This window comes from Choloepus didactylus, chromosome 19 (assembly GCF_015220235.1).
Source record: "Choloepus didactylus isolate mChoDid1 chromosome 19, mChoDid1.pri, whole genome shotgun sequence".
In the NCBI taxonomy this organism is placed as follows: Eukaryota; Metazoa; Chordata; class Mammalia; order Pilosa; family Megalonychidae; genus Choloepus; species Choloepus didactylus.
This window is the reverse complement of record NC_051325.1, coordinates 10,574,898-10,600,147: the sequence shown is the minus strand read 5'-3', so window position 1 is coordinate 10,600,147 and position 25,250 is coordinate 10,574,898. Positions and strand designations below refer to the sequence as shown.

The 25,250-nt window shown below is 46.1% G+C and overlaps 1 protein-coding gene across 1 annotated transcript; it reads right to left on the bottom strand.

Annotated features, from left to right (window-relative positions):
• Positions 1-1,124: 1,124 nt before the first annotated feature.
• Positions 1,125-24,840, bottom strand: LOC119516067 (cystatin-8-like). The gene is made up of 4 exons (XM_037812245.1): positions 24,610-24,840; positions 17,627-17,740; positions 14,998-15,051; positions 1,125-1,331 (listed from the first exon to the last, which is right to left on the bottom strand). Exons 1-4 carry the CDS (start codon positions 24,838-24,840, stop codon positions 1,125-1,127), a joined length of 606 nt encoding a protein of 201 aa, XP_037668173.1.
• Between the last annotated feature and the right edge of the window lie 410 nt (positions 24,841-25,250).

Here is a 25,250-nt window from a genome sequence, read left to right as displayed (position 1 = left end):
AGCTGGATCCCCCTCCAGGGTGTACCCAAGCTCTGGAGATGAGTCCGAGTGCACGGTCAGCTCGAGAGACAATTCTAGAGCTGGATCCCCCTCCAGGGTGTACCCAAGCTCTGGAGCTGGGTACAGGTGCACTGTCAGCTCGAGAGACAATTCTAGAGCTGGAGCCCCCTCCAGGGTGTTCCTAAGCTCTGGAGCTGGGTACAGGTGCACTGTCAGCTCGAGAGACAATTCTAGAGCTGGAGCCCCCTCCAGGGTGTTCCTAAGCTCTGGAGCTGGGTACAGGTGCACCGTCAGCTCGAGAGACAATTCTAGAGCTGGAGCCCCCTCCAGGGTGTACCCAAGCTCTGGAGCTCGGTCCAGGTGCGCCGTCAGCTCGAGAGACAATTCTAGAGCTGGAGCCCCCTCCAGGGTGTACACAAGCTCTGGAGCTCGGTCCAGGTGCGCTGTCAGCTCGAGAGAGAATTCTAGAGCTGGAGCCCCCTCCAGGGTGTACCCAAGCTCTGGAGCTGGGTCCAGGTGTGCTGTCAGCTCGAGAGACAATTACAGAGCTGGAGCCCCCTCCTGGGTGTACCCAAGCTCTGGAGTTCGGTCCAGGTGCGCCATCAGCTCGAGAGACAATTCTAGAGCTGGAGCCCCCTCCAGGGTGTACCCAAGCTCTGGAGCTTGGTCCAGGTGCGCCGTCAGCTCGAGAGACAATTGTAGAGCTGGCATCGATGCCGTCAGCAGCTATGAATCTATGAGGCAGCTCCAGAGCTGGAGCCCGTGACAAGTGCATGGCCTGTACCTGCCCTGGATGCACGGCCAGTCCCCGCTCAGGCAGGGAGCCCTCGCCCAGGGAGAGCATCTCCATCCCAGCAAGAGGCAGCTGACGGGACCAAGCCTGACCTCTCTCCTGAGAGGGTGTTGTTTACCTTTTTGTTTTCATTTTTCTTTATGTTTTATGTTTTACATGGTTTTCTTTATTTCTGCTATTCAAAGTACTGTTGAATTAAATTTTTTTGTTGTTGTTACCCTTTTGAAGTGTGCATATCAGTGTCTTGGGTACATTACCATGCTGTGCAAACATCATCTGTCTCTTCCAGAACATTCTTCACCCCAATCAGGAACCCCACCCCACTCGGCAGTCACCCCCATTCTCGCCTCCTCCGGGCCCGGGAACCCCGGATCTGCCTCTGTCTCGTGTGTCCCTGTGCCCCCGGCCCTGTGCTGAGCGCATGGAGGGGCTTAGGTCCTGGTACAGAGTCGGGCTCGGTCAGGGAGCCGTTGTCCTCACTACCGAGACTGGGCAGCGTGGCCCCGGGAGAGTGAGGGATTCCTGCATAATGTCCCGTCTGGAAGTTCGGGGACCAGGGACGGGCACACGGACCAGGGCTCACAGCAGGGCCAGGCACCTGCAGCCTGAACCCCTCACTGTGGCCGGGACCCTCCGCCTTCTGCCCCTGGGAAAGTGCTCAGCCCCTCGCACCTTACCCGGTTCTGACAGAGTCAGTCCAGGATGTGGACACGGCCTTGTGGACAGTCCAGTCATGGCCAGTTCCGAGGAGGTGGCTCAGGACATCCCTGCGTCGTCCTGGATGTTGTCACCATGGTGACCCCCACCAAATGGGGCAGGGGGTGTCCAGGAGGTTGGGAAATGGTGGGTGGAGATCTTGGCTCCCCTGAGGAGGAGAGAGGAGTGTGCACTGTTATCTTTTTAACTGTTTGTTTTCCTTACCCATTTTTCTACTGAGCTCCAGGACTTTTTTTTTTTCAGTTGAACTTTTTATTTTGAGATCATTGTAGTTTCACATGCAGTTGTAAGAAGTAAGACAGAAATTCTGTGTATCCTTTGCCATCCTGAAGAACTTGGGGGCAATATCACAGTCAGGATTTGACATGAACACAGTCAAGATACACCATTTCCATCACCAAACCCACTTCCCTCCTGCCCCCACTTTTACAGAGCAAATGTTTCTAATTTTGATGAAGTCCAATTTATCAGTTTTCCCTTTCAGGGATTTCCCTTTGGAATCAAGTTTGAGAACTCTTTGCTTTTCCCTGGATCTCAAAGATTTTCACCTATATTTTTGTCCTAAACATTTTATAATTTTGCATTTTTCCTTTAAGTCTGTTACACATTTTGAGTTAATTTTTGTATAAGGTGTGAGAGATAGGTTGGGGGTCATTTTCCCGCTTTGGAATGTCTACTTGCCCTGGCACCATTCATTGAAAAGGTCATCTTTTCTCCATTGAATTGCTTTTGCTTTTTGTAATAAATCACTTGGGCATATTTGTGGAGGTCTATTTCCAGCTTCTCTATTCTGTTCCACTGATCTGTTTATCTAAGTCTCTTATTACCCACACAGTGTTGATTACTGCCTATATGTAGTAAATCTTGAAATCAGTCAAGTTTTGCTTCCAGAAGAATTTTCACCAGTACGGCATTCGGGTATCTCAAATTCTGTCCAAAACAAATTTTCATCACTATCATATAAACTATCATATAAGCACATAAATAAAATAATTCATGCCTTGAACTCCTTTTCTGGCCAATGCCTAAATATCTTAGCCTTGGAACGTCCTTTACCTGGATTTCTGGGGAGCAGGGGTGATGGTAGTGATTTTAAATTTAAATCCAACTTAAAAGGCCATTTGTTTTGACAACAACCAAAACCCACCTATTGTTCCTTTCAAGCAAAGGCAATTCTTGTCTTCTGGAAATTGGATTCAATTTCCCCATAAGAGTCCATCCAAGTGTAAACTGAAAAAATATACACTGTTCACTTTTTCTAGGTCCAGTTTTACCACTGAACTGCATAAACACTGCAGGGTTATCATCTGCTATTAGCATTTTTTAACTAGAATTATCAGTCTTCCAAGGACACTAGAAGACACGATGGGAGGAAGCTCTCCTTCTTAGACACTTATCACCGCATCGGAATTAAGATCACATATCAGTGTGCTTCATTTTTCCAATTGGAATACTGTGGCAGTTTCCCCTTTCTGTCGTTGGCCAAAGCACTTCTTGTGTGTTGTGGGGAGCCAGGCAAGGGGTGGTGAAGACGCTGACATCAGAGGTCCTTGCTCACTCAGTCCCAGGATTTAAATAACCTGTAACATCAGGAAGGAGGGGAGAGAAGGTGGCAGGTTATGTCTCCTTCCTCTGCTACCTCCTCCTACTTGCTCACTATTGACCTCGTCCCATCCAAGTGTTGCAAAATGTTAGTTCTGTGGTCACTTTTGCTCCTGAGCTGACACAGACCTTGATTGTTGCAACTTCAAAGTAGGCCAGGGATGAAAGAGACAGAACAGAGGGTTCCTAGATTAGGAGAGAGGGGGGTCAAAGGAGGAAGCCCCCAGGTTTTATCTAACACTCGGGACTCTGCTGCACAAACAGGAAGGTGAATCTGGGGGACACTCTTGGGGAAAGACTCTCTGGAAGCTAATGATAATGTTCCCTTTCCCCTTCAGCCCACATCCCCTGCCCCTCAGGCCCCCACCACAGATCCCCAGGGACAGGTCCCAGAGCTTTCCAACACAGCAAGCTCTTCCCAAGGCATGCCCACGTGCAGGGGCTCTGCTTCCGGACCCTGCCTTTCTCTCCCTACCAGGACCTCCAGGACCGCCACTGGCTCCTTGCAGGAATCGGGTCACACAGAGACTGTGGACATGTGCCTGCTGAAGCTCACTGGAATCACTTGCTCAGCATTACCCAGTCAGGCCAAAGAAGCCAGACTGCAGGACTCTGCCCTTTGCAAAAATGAGGAGCTTGACACCATAGTGGAACTGATTTCACCTTGCTCAGTAGTGACATCAAACTTCACCCACAAGAGAAGGCCCAGTGCTGGCTGCAGATCAGAGTAAGAACTGCTCAAAATCCAAGAGATTAGGCCCTCTGCCCCCACCCACCCCCACTGCCAAGGAAATTTCTCCAGGGTCTTTTCTGATTCAGCAACCCCTGCAGCAAGACATGAGGCCTGTGCTATAGGAAGAATCACCAAATCAGATGATTCTAGCTCGAATTGCAGGTCATGCAATCCTGTCTGCTAGCTCAGACCATCACATAGCGGAGAGATAAAGCAACTTCTCCAAACTGGTACTACAACCCAGGGACTCTGACCTCAAGGGTGGCCCCTGTACCTCACTTTGAGTCCTGCTGGGCCCTGCATGGTCCCTAACTGGGGCTGCAGTGTATGTCAGCTTCTGCCCTTGCTAAGTGGCTGGTGCATAATGGACCTATGAAGGAATGGGTGGTGAATCATTTTCCTTCGCAAGCTCATTTGCTTTTTAGAGGGTGCTAATCTTAAAGTAATAGCATCATACACTTTGAGCATCAGTTGACAGTCCTCTGTGGGGATCCCTGTCCGGGACAGAACATTGCATCCCTGTCTCTGGTCTCGGGCAGGGAATAGCTTTAGGTGGACTAGGGAGAGCTCTGGGAGAGGTTTTTAGTGGAGGGGCAGAGGCCTTGACAGAGGCAAGAGAGATGAAGCTCTCGGTGATTTATTTTGGTAACTTCATCTGCACCCCACAGCCCAAGGTGGCACCAATATTTTGTAGTGAAGTCTTCATCCATAGCAGTTCTGATGGAAGAGAACCCAGAGGGCATGTCTTAAATCTGCCTTTCCACAATCTATATGAGTGAGGAAGAGTCGCTTGTTCATATCTAGAGGTGGGAGGAGCTGCTGATGGGTATGATTGCGGGAGGGAAGATGCCGCACCCTCAGTTCGCTCCACGGGTCCAATGAGGCCCACCTTGGCTCACTGCATGTCTTGTTTGGACTATTTTCAATGTTTTTCTCCCTCCCTAAGTACAGCCTCTGATGCAGGTTGTGAAGCTTGCCTGCACCAACAACCCATTGGGTGTCCCATCCTCTTGCCTAAATCCCTTCTGGTAGGCAGAAATGGATGTGTGCTGACAAAGCCATGAAGATGGTGGCCGCCATCTTGGAGACCTGTCCCAACCCCCAGTCCCACCTCTGCCATCTGTCCCAGGGCCATTACACTGGCTGTCTCCATCAGTGAGTCAAAAATAAAGTATTTAAGTGTATCCATAGCCAAGATAGGGGAAAATGACTGCCACTCCACTGAGAAGTGTTAAAGCTTACCCAGTACTTCTATTACCACCCTGCTTTAGTTTCCTAGCTGCTAAAACAAATACCATATATAGGTTGGTTTAACAACCTTTATGGAGTCTAGAAAGCTTGGTCCCTCCCTGGGGTCAGTATCATCTGGCTAGCCAGCAATCCTTGGATTTCCTTGGCTTTTCCTTTACATGGCAGTGTATGTGGTGGCATCTTCTCTTTTCTCCTCTGGGAGAAACTTCCAGTTTCTGGCTGCTGCCTTTGGCTTCCTCTCTGTGAGCTTTCCTATACAGCCTCCAGTAATAGGCTTAAGACCCATCTTGATTCAGTTGGGCCACACTTCATCTAAAGGTCTTATTTACAATGGGTTCACACCCACAGGAATGGGTTAAAATGAAGAACCACCATACATCCCTACCCTCCACTCCCAACAACCACATCTGAGATGGCAGCCCTACTGTTACCCCAAGTTGCAGTGAGCAGGTTACAGGGTTGAAACATATGGATAAGGCCCTGAGACCAGGAAATGAAGAGCTGAGACAGACTCATGTCTTCCACACCTGGTCTGTGGCTTATTCCCTGCATGAACATTTGGTTGTCCATGGCCTGGGATCACAACCCAGGTGTCCCTGGTGTCCACAAGCTTTTGTGGACCCAGTTCTTGCTTCTGACATCACTTCCCATTGTGGGGTTCCCATAAGCCAGCCAAGACTTTGAAACAACATTCCCTTGAACTCAAACATGGTCATGCCTGTGAAGGAAAGTGATTAGCTGGGACCGGTCACCAAGTATCCAGGCAGTACCTACCTATACAGACAGGTAAGCCAGCGTGGGGAGAGGGACATGCTGCATGCACCAGCCTTTTCACCTCCACAGCCACAGCAGTGACCCAAACCCCACATCTCCTCTCCTCATGTCCCTTTGACCCAGCCTCTGTCCTCTGCTCCATGTTGCTTCCTGGAGCTCTGGTCCTCCATGGCCCCAGGTGGGGACGCTTTCTGTATCATGAGTCATGGTAGGGTGGGGGACAAGCAGAGGAGGACAGGAGCCTCATCAGGGAGAAGACAAAGTAACTCTGGGCATGGGTGGGATTCATGGCCAGTGAGGGCCCCAACAGCAGTGACTGTGGTCAGCCCCAAGAGCAGAGCTCACAGAAAGGGATGTCCAGGAGACTGAGACCTGCACTCGTCAATCCACAGAGAGGATGAACTGGTGTGAGGGGCTGAGGAGATTCTCATTCAGTGAAGTGACCTCAAACCGATCCAGCCACACAAGCCCAGCAGAAAGTCGGGGAACAGGGGCCCCAAATTTATTTTTGTTAATTCCCATTGGTCTACAGAAAAGGCCACCTGACTTTGTAAGTGAGGAAAATGCACAAAGTAATGACAGATGTAATATCAATGCTGCTTCAAGTGTAGGGAAGGGAAAGAGGGAAAGAAGAGGAAGAGAGAGAAAGGAGGGTGAGGGGAGGGAGGAAAAAGGAAGAGAGGAGGGAGGGAAGAGGGAAGGGAAAGAATAGGGAAGAAGGAGAGGAGACGGAGAGGGAAAAGGGAGAAAGAGAAGAAGGAGAGGGAAGTGAGAGGGGGTAGAAGGAGGAAGGGGGGAAAGAGGGAGGAAGGGAATGCAGGAGAGAGGAAGAAGGGAAGGGAGAGGGAGGAGGGAGGAAGGAGGAGAAAGGGAAGATGGAGGGAGGAGGGGGAGTAGGAGGGAGGGAACAAGGACATTCTCATGGCTGATGAAACAGTCCCCTAAGTCCTCACTGAAGCAACTGCTTCTCAGAGCTAGCTGTGGCTAAGAGCTATTTGCATTGAGGGCACTGAAAGAGAAAGGTGGAGAAAAGTCAGAGACAAGATAAGGAGTTAGGAAGGGCCAGATCCCCACGTGTGTGTGGTAAAGAGTCAGAACATTGGTATGAAGGCTCTGGGGAGTAAGTTTTTCCATTTGGCTCTGTATGGTCTCACAGGAGAAATCTGCATGAAGACATCTTGCTCTTTTGGTGCTGAGTCTCAGGGTTCTCTCAAGAATGGAGCAGGGGGAAGGATGGAGAGGGTCTGAAAATCAGAACTTAAGGTCTGGAGAGTTCTGAATCCTGGAACCAGGGAACCCTACATGCTCCCAGGCATGAGAAAACAGGCTTCTTCCAAACTGGGCTACCCAAAGGGTGAGAAGCTGGGCCACCCTTTCCTCTCCACTGACGTGCAGGTGAGCCCACAGCCCTGCAAAGCCTTCTTTGTTTCCTGATATGTCCACTTTATTTCCCAGGGGCTTCTAAACCCTTTGACTTAACCATCAAAGGAATCAATTCAAATCCCATTCACATTAATTTATGAAGTAAGAAAAATGCCAAAACCTCACAACATCATAAAATCCACAACATTCTCCATACAAACAACAAGAAGCTGGGGTGGGGTGGGGGTGGGAGATCCATGTACAGCAGCAACTAAAAACCACTGGGAAGTTAATTAAGAACAAAATAAAGACAGGTATATAGACTCTATGTAAAAAATAAAAATAAAAATAAATTTTAAACACACTGCAGGATGAATCTGGACCCGACATCGTGGGATTGAGAACATCTTCCTGACCAAAAGGGGGATACAAAATGAAACAAAATGAAGTTTCAGTGGCACAGAGATTCCAAACGGAGTCAAGAGGTCACTCTGGTGGGCATTCTTATGCACTATATAGACAGCCCTTTTTAGATTTTAATGCATTGGAATAGCTAGAAGTAAATACCTGAAACTATCAAACTGCAACCCAATAGCCTGGACTCTTGAGGACAATTTGTATAGCAATGTAGCTTATAAGAGGTGATGGTGTGATTGTGAAAGCCATGTGGATCACACTCCCCTTTATCCAGTGTATGGATGGATGAGTAGAAAAACGGGGACAAAAACAAAATGAAAAATGGGGTCAGGGGATGATTTGGGTGTTCTTTTTTATTTTTATTGTTTATTCTGATTCTGATTCTTTCTGATGTAAGGAAAATGTTCAAAAATGGATTGGGGTGATGAATGCACAACTATGTGATGGTACTGTGAACAGTGGATTGTACACCACGGATGATTGTATGGTATGTAAATATATTTCAATAAAACTGAATTCAAAAAACAAAACAAAACAAAAAGCACTGCGGGATTTAACCAATCAAATATTCCAAAAATGCCAATCATCCCTCAAGTTACTTTATAGAATTAGAGGACTTATAATCAACACCCAGGAGAAATATTTAAGAATTTGCAGCATTGCTCCTCAAGCTTTAATTGTGCACACAAATGATCTGGGATCTTATTAAATGTCGATTCTGACTCAGTGGGTCTGGGTGGGCCTGAGATTCTACATTTCTAACAAGCTCCTGGGTGGCACTGGGGCTGCCACACTCTGATCATCAGGGCTTTAGGACAGGGAAAACGTCTTGTTGTCTTGCGGTTCCACCACAATGAGCCGCTTCCTTAGGGGAAGAGCAAGAGTCAGGGGTAAATTATAGCTTACTTGGCCCCACACTCACCCCCACCATGCCCTGCTGTACTCGTCTGAGCATTGATTAAGTTTTCAAGGTAGATGTTTACCAGGATGGGATGAAGAGGTTTCTGTTGATATTTATTTTTGAACATCAATAAGCTGTCTATACTTATTTTCCAAATAGCTATGAACAAATATGTACTTAACTCAATTAGGATAAAAAGGTCCTATCTGAGAATAAAAATATATATGCAGGGCCCCCATGAGGAGCTGGGGGGAAATGCAGAGGTGTTGGGCTTCCTCACCTGGATTGTCGCTGATGTTCTCACAAACATTGAGGACTGGCAGTTTGATGTGCCAAGACCTCTATCAAGGGACTTGCCCTTATGAGGTTTGTTACTGCAAAGGAGAGGCTAAACCTGCCTATAATTGTGCCTAAGAGTCTCCCCCTAAGTGCCTCTTTGTTGCTCAGATGTGGCCCTCTCTCTCTAGCTAACCAACTCGGTGGGTGAACTCACTGCCCTCCCCACTATGTGGGACCTGACTCCCAGGGGTGTAAATCTCCCTAGAAATGCAGGATATGACTCCCGGAGATGAATCTGGACCCAGCATCATGGGATTGGGAACATCTTCTTAACCAAAAGGGGATGTGAAATGAAACAAAATAAAGTTTTAGTAGCTGAGAGATTTCAAATGGAGTCAAGAGGTCACTCTGGTAGATTTTCTTACACACTATATAGATAACCCTTTTTAGGTTTTAGTGCAGTGAAATGGCTAGAAATAGATACCTGAAATGATCAAACTGCAACCCAGTAGCCTTGACTCTTGAAGATGACTGTATAACTATGTAGGCTTACAAGGGGTGACAGTATGATTGTGAAAACCTTGTGGATTGCACTCTCTTTATCCAGTGTATGGATGGATGAGTAAAACAATGATGACAAAAGACTAAATGAAAACTAGGGTGGGAGGGGATGATTTGGGTGTTCTTTTTTGCTTTTTTTTTATTCTTTTTTTCACTTTTTCTGGTACAAGGAAAATGTTCAAAAAATAGATTGAGGTGATGAATACACAACTATATAATGGTACTGTGAACAACTGATTGTACATTTTGGATGATTGCATGGTATGTGAATATATCTCAACAAAAATGAATAAAAAAAAAAAAAAGTTCTGCCTTCTAGGAGGCCAAAGTCCAGAATCACATATTTTCCAGTTGGTCGCACAGCTGTGTCTGACCCCAGACAGGGGTTGCGTTTTTCTGGCCTGGCCACACAGGCAGCTTAGAAGACCACAGCCACAGTCTAGAGGGTGCAGAAAGCAAGCTAGAGATTGAAAGCTTCCAGTGAGGCCAAGGGGAGCCTTCTTCCTGAGCAGGAAGGCTGTTCTCTGTCTTTTACAGAAGCCACAGGAATACTTCCTTCCTTTGGGGTCTGTGCCATCTCTCCTGGGCAATTCCCAGACCCTCTTAAAAACTCCGTAGATGTTGAGATTGCCCACAGCAATTGCAAACAAACTTCAAATGATGCTGAAGTTTCCATGTGAAGTGCAGCAAGTGACAGGCTTGTGGGTTAACCCAGAGCTCTCCCTGGGTTAACCCGGTGAGGGACAAGGTGCAAAAAGAGGGGGGCAGCCTGTCCTGAATCCCGGCAGCTGAGGTGTGGAGAACTCCAGAGATTCACAAGGAAAGTGTCAAAGCAGTTTTGAAAAAGTTGAATACGTGATCCACTTACAACTACAATGTGAGCATCTGATTCATTTAACTCAGTAAAGACAGAAGCAGCTGGCTCAGAGAATTATAGCATTAGTGGGTATTAGGCAGGGAGAAAGAACGTTGGGGGAAAATACCAGATGAGACACAAAACTGGCAAATTTCCTACAGAGTAATAAAACCATAACATCTGGGTGATCTTTTGTTTTTGTTTTTTTTTTTTTTTTCTAGACAGAAATCATTTATATCTCTCTTGAACAAAAAGACCCATAAGTTAGCATTTAAATTTACAGAGACCGGCCCTTTGATTAATAATAAATAGCATGTCAGAGAAAGGTACATTCCCCTAGATAATTCAATAATCAGTGACTGGGCCCATTGGACCATGTTCCAAAAGGGCATTAAAAGGGCATGCTGACTCCTTTTCCCCTTTTTACATTTCCAGCTAACATTTCTTCGCAGTGGAGGACAAGGAATAAAGGGCAGGCCCTTCTGGGGGAAGACATGCAGAATGGCCTCCACCACCTCTGTGCAGTTTGGATGTATTATGTCCCCCAAAGCACCATGTTCTTTGATGCAATCCTGTGGGGGCAGACGTAATAGTGTTGATTAGGTTGGAATCTTTTGATTGAGTGTTTCCATGGAGATGTGACTCAATCAACTGTGGGTGAAACATTTGAGTAAATTATTTCCATGGAGATACGGACTCCACCCATTCAGGGTGGGTCTTGATTTAATCACTGGAGTCCTATAAAAGAGCTCCCAAACAGAAGGAGCTCAGAGCAGCTGAGAGGGACATTTTGGAGAGCAGCTCAGGGAGACATTTTGGAGACGGCCGCTGAAAGCAGACTTTTGTTTACACTTTGGGGATGCTAGCCCAGACTTTGCTCCAGAGAAGCTAAAAGAGGACAAAATGCCCCAAGAGCAACATTTTGAAGAATGCACAGGAGCTGAGAGAGGAGCTGGAACACAACCTGAGATCAAGAGATGCTAGCCATATGCCTTCCTAGCTAACAGAGGTTTCCAAATGCTATTGGCCTTCCTTTGGTTTTCTGAATGTATACTCATGTTGGTGTCTTAATTTGGACATTTTCATGGCCTTTGGACTGTGAATTTGTAACCAAATAAACCCCCTTTATAAAAGCCAACCCATTTCTGGTATTTTGCATAACAACAGCATTAGCATAACAACAGCATTAGCAAACCGTTTCTGGTATTTTGCATAACAATAACAACAGCATAACAACAGCATTAGCAAACCAGAACAACCCCACCCCCCCATTCCCCCATTCCCCACCCTCACCCTTGCTCCCACAGCCCTGGAGGGACTCAGCCCCCACAAAAGCAGCTCTGCAACTGTCTGGAGGTTCCGGTCACCAGGGGACCCACACTGGAAGTCACTCAACATGACACTCATTGCCTCCCACTGCTGCTGGCCCCTTGGAGCCGGGTGGTCCAGGTAAATCGCCAGTGGACACCCCAGGGGCTAAGTGGGGTGGTGAAGACCCTAGCTAGGAAGTGGCAGAGCTGGGACAGAGCTCCCATCTTCCAAACCTGGACTGGACTCCATCCTCTGTATTGGCCCTTCCCCATATCCATGTCCTGAGCTCCTTGCATGCTTGGCCCTGCCTCTGACCTCAGTTTCTGTAAGCCTGTGGGGTCCCCATGGTCCAGCCCAGGATTTTGCTAAATTGGATTCCTTTTCCTCAAACACATTTACGGCCATGACTGATGACCAGGTGGACAGCCCAAGCATCCCTGATAAAGCAGGGAAGGCTAGGTGGCTAGTGTTCATGTCCAATTCCTTGAGATTATAACCCTACCCAGTCTCTGTGGACTCCTGCACCCCAGGCTGAAACACTGCTTGGCTTCCAGGGCCCAGCACAGGGTCTTTAACAGAACCTCGCTGAAATTACAGGTTCTATGCAAAGGGCTCTGCTCTGGAGAAGGGAAGGGAAGGGTTTTTACATGTGTGCACATGTGTGTAAGTATGTGTATACATGTGTGTGTGCCTTGAGGGAGTGTGGGTGTGTATGTGTATAGTGTACATGTGTGTGTTCTGGTAACTTTTTAGCAAAAGGGATATTAAATCCACAATGGGGAAATTGAGGCCTGCCTTCCATTTATTGTCAGCCCATGCTAGTGAAAGAGAAGAGATTCAGAGAGGCAGGTTGAAAAAGATGAGATTAAATTAAATCAAATTGTAACATAAATAAAAGCATCCTTAATAGTAGACCGTACATATAAGCGCATGTACATGACGTGACCCTGGGCCTGTGTGGGAAGTAGACCCACCTAGGCTGAACACAGATTGCTGACACCTGCCTGCTCCAGGTTCCTGGGGTTTCCCACGCAGCCATGTCCATGAGGAAGGACAATCCATGATGTTGATCTATAATGCCATTTTTCCCTAAGGCATTTCCATGCTCCTCAGATATATTCAATGCAGCCGGACAAGACATACGAAGCTGTAGTGGATCCAGCTACTGCAGTGGTCAAGCTCAGTTCTTCCCTTACCTGCTGCCCCCACTGGGCCATCCCATCAGTGTGCCTGGGATGCAGGAGTGAGGGGAACAATTTTGGTGGAGCCTCCCTGGCCCACAGGGAAGAATGTTTTTTAATTAGGAAAATTGTATAAGCTCAAGTAATGTAAAATGATGTTTCAGGTCCAAACCCTGGCCTCTTAGTTTGGCGAGGATCTTGAGAAGCCGGGCAAGGAAGCAGAGGGGGGCCCTCACTAGACGGAAGCAGGAGGCATGAAGGTGAGGTTGGATGGGGAAGCACAAGAATCACGGGCCAAGGCTGGGAGGGGAAGAGATGACACAGGTCTCTCTACTTAATGACATCAATTGGGCTAAACAGAGAAACCAGAGGAAAAATGGTTGGCCTCTGAGTTTCATGGTGTTCCAGTTTGCTAATGCTGCCATTTTGCAAAACATCAGAAATGGATTGGCTTTGATAAAGGGGGTTTATTTGGTTACAAAGTTATGGTCTTAAGACCATAAAGTGTCTAAGGCAAAGCATCATCAATAAGGTAACTTCACTGGAGAAAGGCCTTTGGCATCCAGAAAACCTCTGTTAGCTGGGAAGGCACATGGCTGGCGTCTGCTTGCTCCCAGGTTGAGTTTCAAAATGGCATTCTCCAAAATGTCTGCATCAGCTTCCAAAAGCCATCTTCAAAATGTCTGTCTCAGCTGCAGCTGTTCTGATGTCCTTGTGTTTGTGAGCTATTTTATAGGGCTCCAGTAATTAAATCAAGACCCACCCTGAATGGGGGGGTCCACACCTCCATGGAAATTATCCAATCAGACATTTCACTCACAGTTGATTGAGTCACAACTCCATGGAAACAATCAATCAAAGGATTCCAGCCTAATCAACACTAATACGTCTGCCCCCACAAGATTGCATCAAAGAACATGGCGTTTTGGAGGACATAATACATCCAAAGTGGCACACATGGCCTTGTCTTAGACAGAAATTTTGCCGTCCACCTACCAGTCCACTTGAGGTAAAAAACCTGGCTCATGTTTGTGTATTTGAAGAACAACTGACCTCTGTTGGGGGTTGAGTCATGTCCCCACAAAGGTCATGTTCACATCCCAACCCCTGGTCCTGTGGGCGTGAGCCCATTTGTAAATAGGACCTTTGAAGATGTTATTCATTAAGGCATGCCCAAACCGAAGGAGGGTGGGCCTTCATCCAATATGGCTGAAGTCCTTGTAAGCAAAAAAGGCATGAGAAGAAACAGGCTGAAAGTCAATGGAACCCAGAAGAGAAAAACGGCATCACCGTGTGCATTGCCATGTGATAAAAAAGCCAAGGAGCAATGGTGGCTGGCAGCCAGCACCAGGATATTATAGACTTAGAGGAGAAAGCATCGCCCTGCTGACGCCTGGATTTTGGACTTCTCCAAGCTTCAAAACTGTGAGCCAATAAAGAGCCCTTTTTTAAGTCAACCCATTACATATATATATTTTTTGTTTCAGCAGTCAAGGAGCTAAAATAGCCTCTGAAATCATATCAACACCACCTTTAAAATAGACACATCTATTTTTAATGATTATCTCTTCAAGTGATTTTTATTGCCTACCAACCTCTCTGCCTATTTCCTTCTCACATTCTCCAACTTCCCTCCATCTCTCTCTCTCTGTATCACTCACACTCACACACACACACACATAGCACACACACTTTACTCTTGAGGTTGTATTGCCCTCTCCTTTCTCTTTTTGTAACAATTTGTTGAATTTACATAAAAGAAACACAAAGCCCCCCACCTCACAAAGATACTGTGGAGAGGACTTCTGGTCTACCAATGTGGTTTCCCAGCTCAGGAGTCCCATCCACTCAGAACTTGCAGAAGGAAGTAGCCTCACACCAAAGACACCTGTCACCTGCACCACTGGGTGCAGACCTCATTAAGGGGCTGTTACCCCATCACTAGGGTCTCATCCTCAGATGGCGAGGAATGAAATCAGACCCTTGTTCCGTTCTTTATACTTAGTGGCAAACATCCCTGGTGGTACAAATAAGCTGGGCAACACGAGTGATATCCCTGGATGCCAGGAAAGAGGAATTAGACATTCCCATTTTTAGAGACCGCAAAAGGATCTGAAACTAAAAATCAGAAAGGCAAGCAGAGAGGATTGGTGAGGAAAGCAAGTTGGTAACAGCTTTGGAGAGCCATTGTTCTTTTTCAAAGGGAAGACAGAGATAGTGGTTGAAAGAATGCCCCAGAAGCCCATTAGTCATCTGCACAGTGAAATCACCATTCCAGGGCAGCGCTCCTACCACAAAACTGCAAACTGTTTTCTGAAAGAAAAGACAACACAAATCAGGGGTGCACCAAAAGGAAAAGATAAATTTGTCCCATTGCTAGGTGTCAGCTTTGGAAAGTCCTAGTAATGGGTCATCACCCTTAAGGATGCCTCCAGGGATCTGCTGCACAGAGACTCAGAGCTTCAGAGCCATCAGCAGTTTCCCATAAGGATCCTTGTTCAAATCCTAACCACAGGCAGGCAACACACATTAACAATCATAGTAATATCGGTGGGAGATTAGCTGTAAACTTAAATTTTAATTCTTTTTAATATTTTTAAACAGATGTACATTATTTTAATAGTTAAGTAAGTCAGGATAAGAGCAATTTAGAGGATTCTAGGACCCAAGTATATATTTTTTCCAAAGAACCTTCAAAATACCATTGAAATGACAAAAGAAATATTCTGTGTATGTGATGAAAGGATGGATGGATGGATGGATGGATGGATGGATGGATGGGTCGATGGATGGATAGATAGTTGGATGGATCAATGGATCAATGGATGGATGGATGGATGGAAGCATGGATGGATGGATGCATGGATGGATGGATGGATCAATGGATCAATGGATGGATGAACAGACAGACAGGCAGACAGCAGTACTAGAAAACAGCAAAGGGCATCTTAAATAGACTGCAGACATTGAGGAGCTACGAGGCAGATGGAGTCAGACAGAAGGAAGTTCGACCCTTGGTGTGTACTAGTCACATGCAAAGGAGGACTGTGGATGACTTTTGACCCACATACCCATGAAAAAGACCCAATCAAGATGATTTTATAGGCAAATTACATTTAATCTTGTAAACTGAGGTTTGGTCTTTGGTCTTTAAACTGATTCAGATGGAAAGCCCCATTCTCCCTACACCAGAACAGTAAAATCCTGAGACCAAAATGTGACAAAGAAATAAATTACAGCCCAAATTCACCAAGTCAATAAGGAACAAAATAGGAACAAAATACTAGGGAATTAAAGCAAGCCAATTGCCCATTATATGATTACTGTCCCAAATGCAGCACTTTCTAGACCTTGCCAGTGATATGAAATACTTATGCTATTTGTACCTGGAAATGCTGCCATGAAAATTCTTTGTGTGCATATCTTTGTGTAAATGTGCATATGTGTGTGTGTGTGTGTGTGTTCATGTGGGGGGTCAATGAACATGTGTGTGGATACACATGTGTACATTTGTGTAAGCACGTGCACGTGTGTCTTGCCAGCGTGTTCATGTGTATGTATGAGTGTGTACATGTGTGTGAGTGCAAGTGAATGTGTGCACGTGTGAGTGTGTTGTAAATGTGTACACGTGTATTGTGTGAGTTCACGTGACCATTGATTCATGAGTGTGTGTGCACATGTTTGCATTTACCACATGCTTCAAGTGATTCTGAACATCAGGGAAGTTTAAGAGTGCTTAACACATATAAAATAAAAATTCCTAAATAATACAGTGGCCTCTCGAATCCCACTGTATTCTAAAAGAAAAATGCACCATATTCCAGACATGTAAGAAATGGCCCAACATTAGGGAATCCATTGTTTTAATTAATTACACTAACAGATGAAAGAAGAAAAACTATCCAATATTCTTGGTATATTTTGAAGAAATATTTGATAGAAGAGACAATTGTAAAAATAACTCATAAACAGAGACTTAAAGTAACATCAGAAATCAATGCTTAATATTTAATAATAGTATATAAAAATGCATACATTCCCATGAGAGTCAGTACAAAAGAAATGTTCAGTATTTTTACTCTTCAGCCTTATTCCAAAGGCCTGGAGAGAAAAAAATTCAGTTTTCATTATTGAGAAATGTGCATGTGTGCCTTAAAATCCAAAAAGGTCTGTGGAAACTTTAGACAAAAGAGGCCCCGTGGGGACAAACAGGCAAAAAGCAACAATTGCCCTATGGACCAAAGAGTCCAGTAGAAAATATAAATTCAAAACATGTATATTCCTAAAAAGAATAAAACATAAAATAGTCGCACATAAACATAAAAGACCCAGTGGCCTTAGGATGTGCTCGTTGCGTAAATGCTTGTCTGGTGGGCATCTACCATCAATTGGAAATGGTAGGACGTATTTCATTTGAGTGGACAGGCACAGTTTTAGTCAAACATCAGATCTAAGTGTACCTTACAATTTCCTGTGCTGTGGCAATATGTAAAGCAGAGGTTCTCAAGGTATGGCCCTGGGCCTGTGGCAGCAGTGTCACCTGGGATCTTGTTAGAACTGCACCTTCTTGAACCCCCGGCACAGCTACTGAACCAGACACTCCAGCTGGGGCCCCGTCACCTAGGTTGCACCAAAGCCTCTAGGGGATTCTGATGCTCACATTACAAAGAAAGGAGCCAAGACATACCAACATTCCCTGTTGGGTAAACTCCAGAAAGCCTGGGTCATTCACCAGTCTTGGACAAAGCACTGTCAGAAGGGAACAATCTGGGGCTCGCCCTACCTCAAAGACCAAGAAATTCAGTCCTGAGGCCAAAGACCCTAAGCAGACCAAGTCAGCCCTTGGGTGACACGCTGGACTGTTTCCTGACCTTATTTTTTCACCCACCTTTTCCAGCTTGGAGTTTTCCTGAACGACACAGCTTTCACTGTGGTTTAAAGGCTTTCTGCAATTGCTGCGGGCAATTTCGACATCGATAAAATATTCCATACGGTCTGTGACCTGTCAGGTAGCAATCGTGAAGTTTAATTTTTAAAAAAGTTTTTATTTTATGTCAAAGAGTTTTAGCTAACCCTAAAGAAGTCACTCTCACTCTTGTTTTCTTCTCTCCTTTTCTCCTTCCCCCTTTCCCCAGTTCCTCCCTTTCCTTGCTCTCTCCCTCTCTCTCTCCCCAGACATATCTTCAGGGGAAGCCAACTGATACCCTCTGCATCAAGTCCTTTGCACGCTGAGACTAGTGACGATCTGGGGCCAGATGTTGAAAAGGCTCCTTTCCAGGGTGGGGCCTCCCTTCTCGTTCCACTTTTTGCCCCAAAACCCAGGACATGTAGCTACTCAATGAAGGGTGGGAGGAGGAGGATGGGGTCACCACAACCATAGACTTTCCTGGACCCGAGATGCTACATGTTCCCCAGGTCCTTTCACACACATGTGCACACACACACACACACACACACATATCTCTGGTCACACTGACCCTGGTGAAAGCTCTTGCTCTTTTAAGCTTCTTGAGCTTCCCCACCCAAGTCCCTCCCACCACCCCAGGGGCCATGTTCTCTGTGGGGTCTTCAATGAGTAGAGCAGCAGGAGGTTCACAGTAAGAGATCAGTATTTGCTGAATTCACTAATGATTGAACACCAGATAATGCTACACATGATGACACTTAAACCTGCTTTCATCCGGTTTTAAAAGACTATAGCAGTCAATGAAGAGTCAGGAAGCTAGACTTTTGCTCGCCACCAGGGTAGCCCATGGCTATGGTTCCTGGAATAATTGTACAAAGAGGTGGAAGACAAGAGCTGTCTTGCAGGGTCTGATATTCAAGCCTAGTCCACAGACGTTCTCTGGAATTTAAGTAAATCTGTCAGATCCCCTGGTTTTACAGGCAACTTTCCTCATTTCTTATGTCCCACTAAATTTATTCTTGTGTATTTTTACAAGTTTGTTTTGAGGGGTTGTTTGGGATGCTACTAGGAAAGTGATTTTTTTTCACATGATATAGATAGATGATAGGTAGATAGATAGATAGATAGATACATACATACATAATACATAATAGATAGAATACTCTCCAGTGACCTCTAGCTGGTGTCGGGAGAACCAATGACTTTTCCATGTCTTTGGCTGTCACTCTATCAATCCCCTATGTTCATATACACAATGGATAAATACACTCTGAAAAGGAGGACACATCCTTGGATACCAAGGAAAATGATGACTTGTCCCACTGAATCAGGAATCACGAGAGCACATATTTTATATCCTTTAGGGGAAATATATGTTGATATACATGCATATGTAGTTTTTGTTTTTTGTTTTTTTTTTCTTTTGTATTCACTCATTTGCTGGGCAATCCCAGACTATTCCAACTCATGCAGCTGTTGCCGCTGAGCAGTCAAATAAACACCAGCAAATAAACTGCAGGCAGACATTTCCTGAGTAATAATAATGGGCAAAGAAGTGCAAATTTACACATAGCATCAGTTCTAGCATTTTCAGTCAGGGACTTCAAGGTTAGAAGGGACCTAAAACTGACCAATTTCTGCTGCTTGCCAAGCCCCTGAAGCCCCTTCCCACCCACCACCAGTGCAGTCCCTCTCGTCAGAATCTGCTGACTTGTGTCCCTTCCTGGCTTAAAGGGGATGGGCAGGGCTTTGAAACGTGCTGGCCAATAAGGAGCAGGCTTCTCTGGGACAGTGCCATATGCCTCGGGCAGTAAGTATCAGCCATAGCTCACGGTCACCAGAAATGCCCCAGCCTCCTACTGCAAGCTCTGCCGGCACAAAATACCCTCCTGACCAGCTCTCTTTTTAAAGGACAGGACATCCCATCTGCTTGTCACATCTTAGGTGGAAATTGCCATTGCATTGATAGCATCAGTATGGTCTGTGCCATGAGGATGCACACAGGGAGGCTGTCAAGGAGGCGCTTCACTGTTGTTATGAATGGAATCATGTCCCCTACAGAGATATGCTCAAATCCTGACCTCTAGTCCCATAGGAGTGAACCCATTTACAAACAGGGTCTTTGAAGATGTTATTCGTTAAGGTGAGGCCAAACTGAATGAGCATGGGCCTTAAACCAATAGGGGGCCTTAAAAGCAAAGGAAATTTGGACCCAGTTGGTGGGAAACTGAAAGAACAGAAGGAGACAGATGGCATGTGATGGAGGCAGAGATTGAGTTGAGGGTAGCCAGCAAGCCACCACCAGAATGCTACAGACTTCAAAGGATGCATGATCCTGCCAAAACTTTAATTTTGGACTTCCAGCCTCCAAAACTATGATACAATAAATTCCTGCTGTTTAAGCCTACAGCTAGTCTTTATAGTAGCTCTGGCAAACTAAGACACATGTCTACTGAAACCATATGTTTCCATTTTTATGCGATCATGGTAGACAGAATTCTGGTCTCCCAAAGCTGTCCATGTCCTCATCCTGGGAACCTGTGAAAAGGCTATGTTACATGGCCAGAAGGACTTTGAAGATGTGATTAAATTAAGAATCTTAAAATAGGGAGATTATCCTGGACTCCTGGGTGGGCCCGATGTAATCACAAGGGTCCTTAGAAGAGGGAGGAATAAGAGAAGGAACTGTGAGGACACAATACAAGGATGCTTGGAAAATGGCTCAATTCAAGGTATGAGAAGCATTTTGAAGCTAGTCTCTGAGATGTGAGAAAAAATTAATATAAACACACATAAATGTATTTCAATATGGTGCCTATTTAAATATATTTACATTTTTATATATGCACACTCATTAAAATAGTGTATCCTTATTTGAAGAGATCACTCTTTCTTTTGATCATCTTGATCCATTGGATCATTGATCTTCTCCTTAGTTTCCAAAGTCATACCATGAAAAGACACTTACTCCCTGGGGGGGGTACCCTTATTAGAACCCCCTTCTGGACTGAAGGACACAATCCAACAGCTGCTGAGAGGAACCTGGGCAGACGGTCCTCATGGATCAGACCCCTCAGAGATGGCCTTGCTACCCAACGTCATGCCCTTCCTGAGATGGCCACCCAGAGGCACACCTCTCCCTGGGGTGTCCGTCATCCAATAGCTGATGTGTGATGTCAAGGCTCTGGCTTCTCACCACATTTGGGACACCTCTGAAAGGCCATCCACCTTCTGATCACCCTATGGGGTGGCTGAGGTTTCTGCTCAGACATTCTCTCTATTTTCCTCAGGGCTTATCCCCCAGGGCCTCCCTGAGAAGCTTCCTGCACACTCATCTCAAGTTCCTGGGATCCCACCGAGTCACTCCTCTTTCCCACGGCCCTTCCTAACATCACCTGCCATGTCTCAAACACCTACAGGCTCCCAACACTAGATTCTGGAGTCAAAAGAGAAGGCTTTCCAAACTAATTAAGTCCACACATGCATGGGTTCACTTTCAAACATCCGAATTAAGAAAGAAGAGGAGTGATTTTTAATGATCCAAAATTTAGAAAATGATGCGATTTCTCTTATTAAATATTTCCAAAATTTGCATTCCAGTTTCCTCCCCTTAATTTGGTTGACTCTCATCACTCTTCAAGTTTAGATAAGTGTGTGCTGCCTGCACCAGTGACTTGTGGTTGAGAAGGAGTTCTCCCTGGGCAGGTGGGATTAGATGAGTCTGCGCATTGGGCCCAAGTTCACCTGAACTCACCTTTTCCTATCAGGCCCTTGAATAAATTGGTGTGAAATTTTAGCTGTGCTACAAGGCACCAGCAAAGGGCCCTCTGAGTAGCCATTCCCAGGGTGGGGGGTGAGGAGAGAAACTAGATAAAAGACATCAAGAAGTGACCAGCTGGGTTTGGGAGTTAGGTTTGTAGTTTTTAGGGAATCTTGAAAATAGTGTGGAGGTGAACCTGAGAATCAACAGCACATCCCATTTATAATAGTAATAACTGATAGTTCCCAGCCACAGGGGACCCTCTGTCCAGCCCTGTTCTAAATGGTTTGATGCAATTCATTTAATCCTCACACCAGCCTCTAGGTGAGGCTGTCACCCCCCTCCTCCAAAGGTAAGGAAGCTGAGGAACAGCACGACTGAGTAGCCTGCCTAAGGTCACGCTGCAGCCAGTGGCAGACCCAGATTCTAACGGAGGCCCCAGAGGAGAGCTTATATCCCTAGCCCAGTACTGAGCCACTATGCAATGTCCCACGGATTCTGCTCACCTACTCTTAGAGATTGAATCCTCTCCCCCCAGGTCCTGTGGGTGTGGACTCATTGTAGATAGGACCTTTGAAGATGTTGTTAGCTAAGGTGTGGCCAAATGGAATGAGGATGGGCCTTCATCCAATATGGCTGAAATCCTTATAAGCAAAGGAAATTGGACACAGAGAGAGAAGCCACAGGGAACAAACAAAAGCTGGAAGTTAATGGAATCTGGAAGAGAAAGAAGACACCACCATGTGCATTGCCATGTGATAGAAAAGCCAAGGATCCCCCCGAGGATGGCCAGCCAGAAAATACTGACTCTGGGATGAAGCAAGCCTTCTAGTCTCTGAAACTAAGAGCCATAAGTTTTTGTAAAGCCAACCCATTGTATGGTATTTGTTTTAACAGCTGGGAAATTAAAGCATCCAGCCATGAGAAGTCAGAGGCATCCGTATATGCTAATTCCAGGGAAACAAGGACTTAAAGGTGAGAAGAAGGAGGCCATGTGCTCAGGTGGACATCCCCATGAAATCCTCAACACCCCTCAGCCTAAAACTGAGTTTACCAGGACAGTAGTTTTAAAAATCAAACCTGGTACCATGAATCCTAAAAACTTCCCATGCTAATGTTTTTTCTGGCCTTCCAGGGCTCCCAAGTTAAATAAAGATCTTGCCCAAGGCCCACAGGGCCGGGAATTGTCTGGCCGCTGTCTACCACTATGGCGGTCACACTGGCTTCTCAGAGTTGCCCAAATGGGCCGTGTTCCTTCCAACTGGGAGCCTGGATGCTCTTTGCCGCCTCCACACACTCCCCTCCTGTAATAGATGCTGTGAGTGGTACCCTGCACCCCACACTGTGCCCAAACACAATGCAGGTTTCCGGGCTCCCTGCCCAAGGGCTTGCAGCTGCCAGAAAGAGTGAACAGCTCCTGGGGCAGCATTTAGCCAATGACTGATGAGAGTTGGTGGATAAATACCCCAGCTCCCTCACCTGTAGGGTGGGCAACTCTGAGGTGGGATCTATGCTGTGTCCCTGAGGACCTCAGAGAGGCTGAACATCAGTTGCCCATGGTGGTTACCTGCTCATTGACTCACCTTGTGCCCTCCTAGTTCTTCCTGGGATGGCCTCCTGAATAAACTACTTGCACTTGAATTTTAGTATCAGGCGCTGCTTCCAGGGAAACCCAAACCAAAGTATTTCCCACCAACCTCCTTCCCCTCTTTCCCTCTTCGACTCATAATCAGGCTTCAGGTTTCATCTTCAACATCACTCCCTTAAAAGTGGTGGTTCTCAACCTTAACTGCATGTTGGAATCACCTAGAGAGTTTTAAAACCTGAGACTTGGGTTCCTACCCAGAGATCTTTATTTCATTGGAGAGGGCACAGCCTGGGCAGTGGAAACTTTAGGAGCTTCCCAGGTAAGAACAGGTGTTGAAGGAAGACTTTCCCAGTGCCCCAGCCCCCATATACCACATCATCACGGGCACCACAACTCTCATTCTTGGTTTAGGATTTTTCTTTCCAATTAGACTGTCGGCTTTCTAACGACCACAGTCATTTATATCTTGCCATCGTATCTATAGTAGCTAGGACAGCAGCTGTCTCATTAAGAAGTGGCATGTGAGAAAGTTGTCAAATGCATATGCTACTTGGATACCAAAGAAAGAAAATATTGAAGCAAACTAGAAAAGTTGCAAAACCCAGGAAACTTTTTAGCATACTTTTAGTAGTTGGTCTTGCTGGCCCTCATTTCAAAACGCACTGGGAATTTGTATCTCTTGATGAATTGTCCAGGGCAGCAACTGGGCCTAATCAATAGAGGGTGCCACATCATCAGCTTTACGTACTGGAAATTCAGTGCTGATGACTCATGTTGGCCCAAGGATCTGGGGGACATAAGTGGCAGAACATGAAAGGACCCCTCTCCTGCTAACGGAGGCAACTTGGTGAGCATAAAAGCTTAAAAAACCATTTCCAGCAATGATCTATCTGATGAGTCATTTTCCACACATCCTGAAAGTTTCACAGTACAATTACAAACCCCACTACCAACAAATCCACAGAAGCTGGGAATCAGAGTCAGCTGAAATTTCAATATTGAGGGCCTTTTATTGACCATAAGTGGCAGGGCCACCAGCTTGCAAACACCAGGGAGCATCACACACTTAGCAATCCATATAAGAAATGCTTCCCAGAGCTGGGCAACTCTTGGCCCCGTGGAGAGGGAGGTTTCATAAACAGTAAACTGGTATGATCCACAGTCATTAAATCAATGTTGAATTAAAAGAATGAAAAATATAGGAGGGGGCACTTTTTATTAGTTTATGCATTAGATAGTGCCGTATGCCTCCCTTCTGCTCTGCACTCTGGGTTATTTTGATAGGTTTAAATGTTGCCCATGGTGACATGACTGCAAAATGCTCACAGCACTCAGTTTGCCTGCAGACTTTAGCAAAGACAAATCATGAACACTTGATTTGCAGTAATGGGTTTAAATGAGCTAATATACGTAACATACTGAGAACAGACCAAACATATGGAAAGTATCATATGCATGCACTGTTGTTGCTGTTCTGTGTGAGCGTGTATGTTTTTAAAGCCCTAGCACTTGCAGGACTTTTGCATATCAGCCTTCCTCTCATGTGCCCACTTTTTCAGTCTGGTTTCAACCTGACCCACCCTACGCCAATGTCTCATATGGAAAGAGCACCTTTACCTGCAGCTGAACTTGCAGTATCTTGACCACCTGGAAGACGTACTTGTCCTCGCTCTCTTTGTTGTACTCTTTCATGGAAAACCACAGACACTGCTTGACATTGGAGTTTGAGGAGTTCTTGAGATTTATTTTCCTCAACGCCTTCACCTTGTTCTTGTCTGGGTCCGTGTTGTCTGCCAGAGCCACCAGCATAGACAGCAGGATCAGGGAGGACCACCAGTGTATGCTCATGGTACCTTAGCTGGGGGCGCAGGGCAGCCTCCTCCTTGTGCTCTCAAGGCTGCAGTGGGAAAGCTTGGAGGGGGTAAGAAAGAGGATCAAGGCGGAGGGCAGCTGCTTCTGTGGGTCCAAAGATCCTACCACACCAGGCTACCTTCTCGCAGCATCAGCCCTAAAGGGTGACCCTCCTTCTCCAAGGAGAACTACTCACAGGGTGGGAGTGGGTGGGGCGTGTTCTCTGCTATGACCCTCCTCTCTCCTTCTCCTGGGTGTTGTCTTGCTTTCTGCTTCTCCACATTAGAACCCAAGGTGCCAATGCTGCCCCTGTGTGTATCACCAACCACCAATATGAGTTGGGTCTTGGTCTTCTGACATGTGACTGAACTGCTGCTGGGTGAGAGCCCCACCTCAGGACTGGGTAC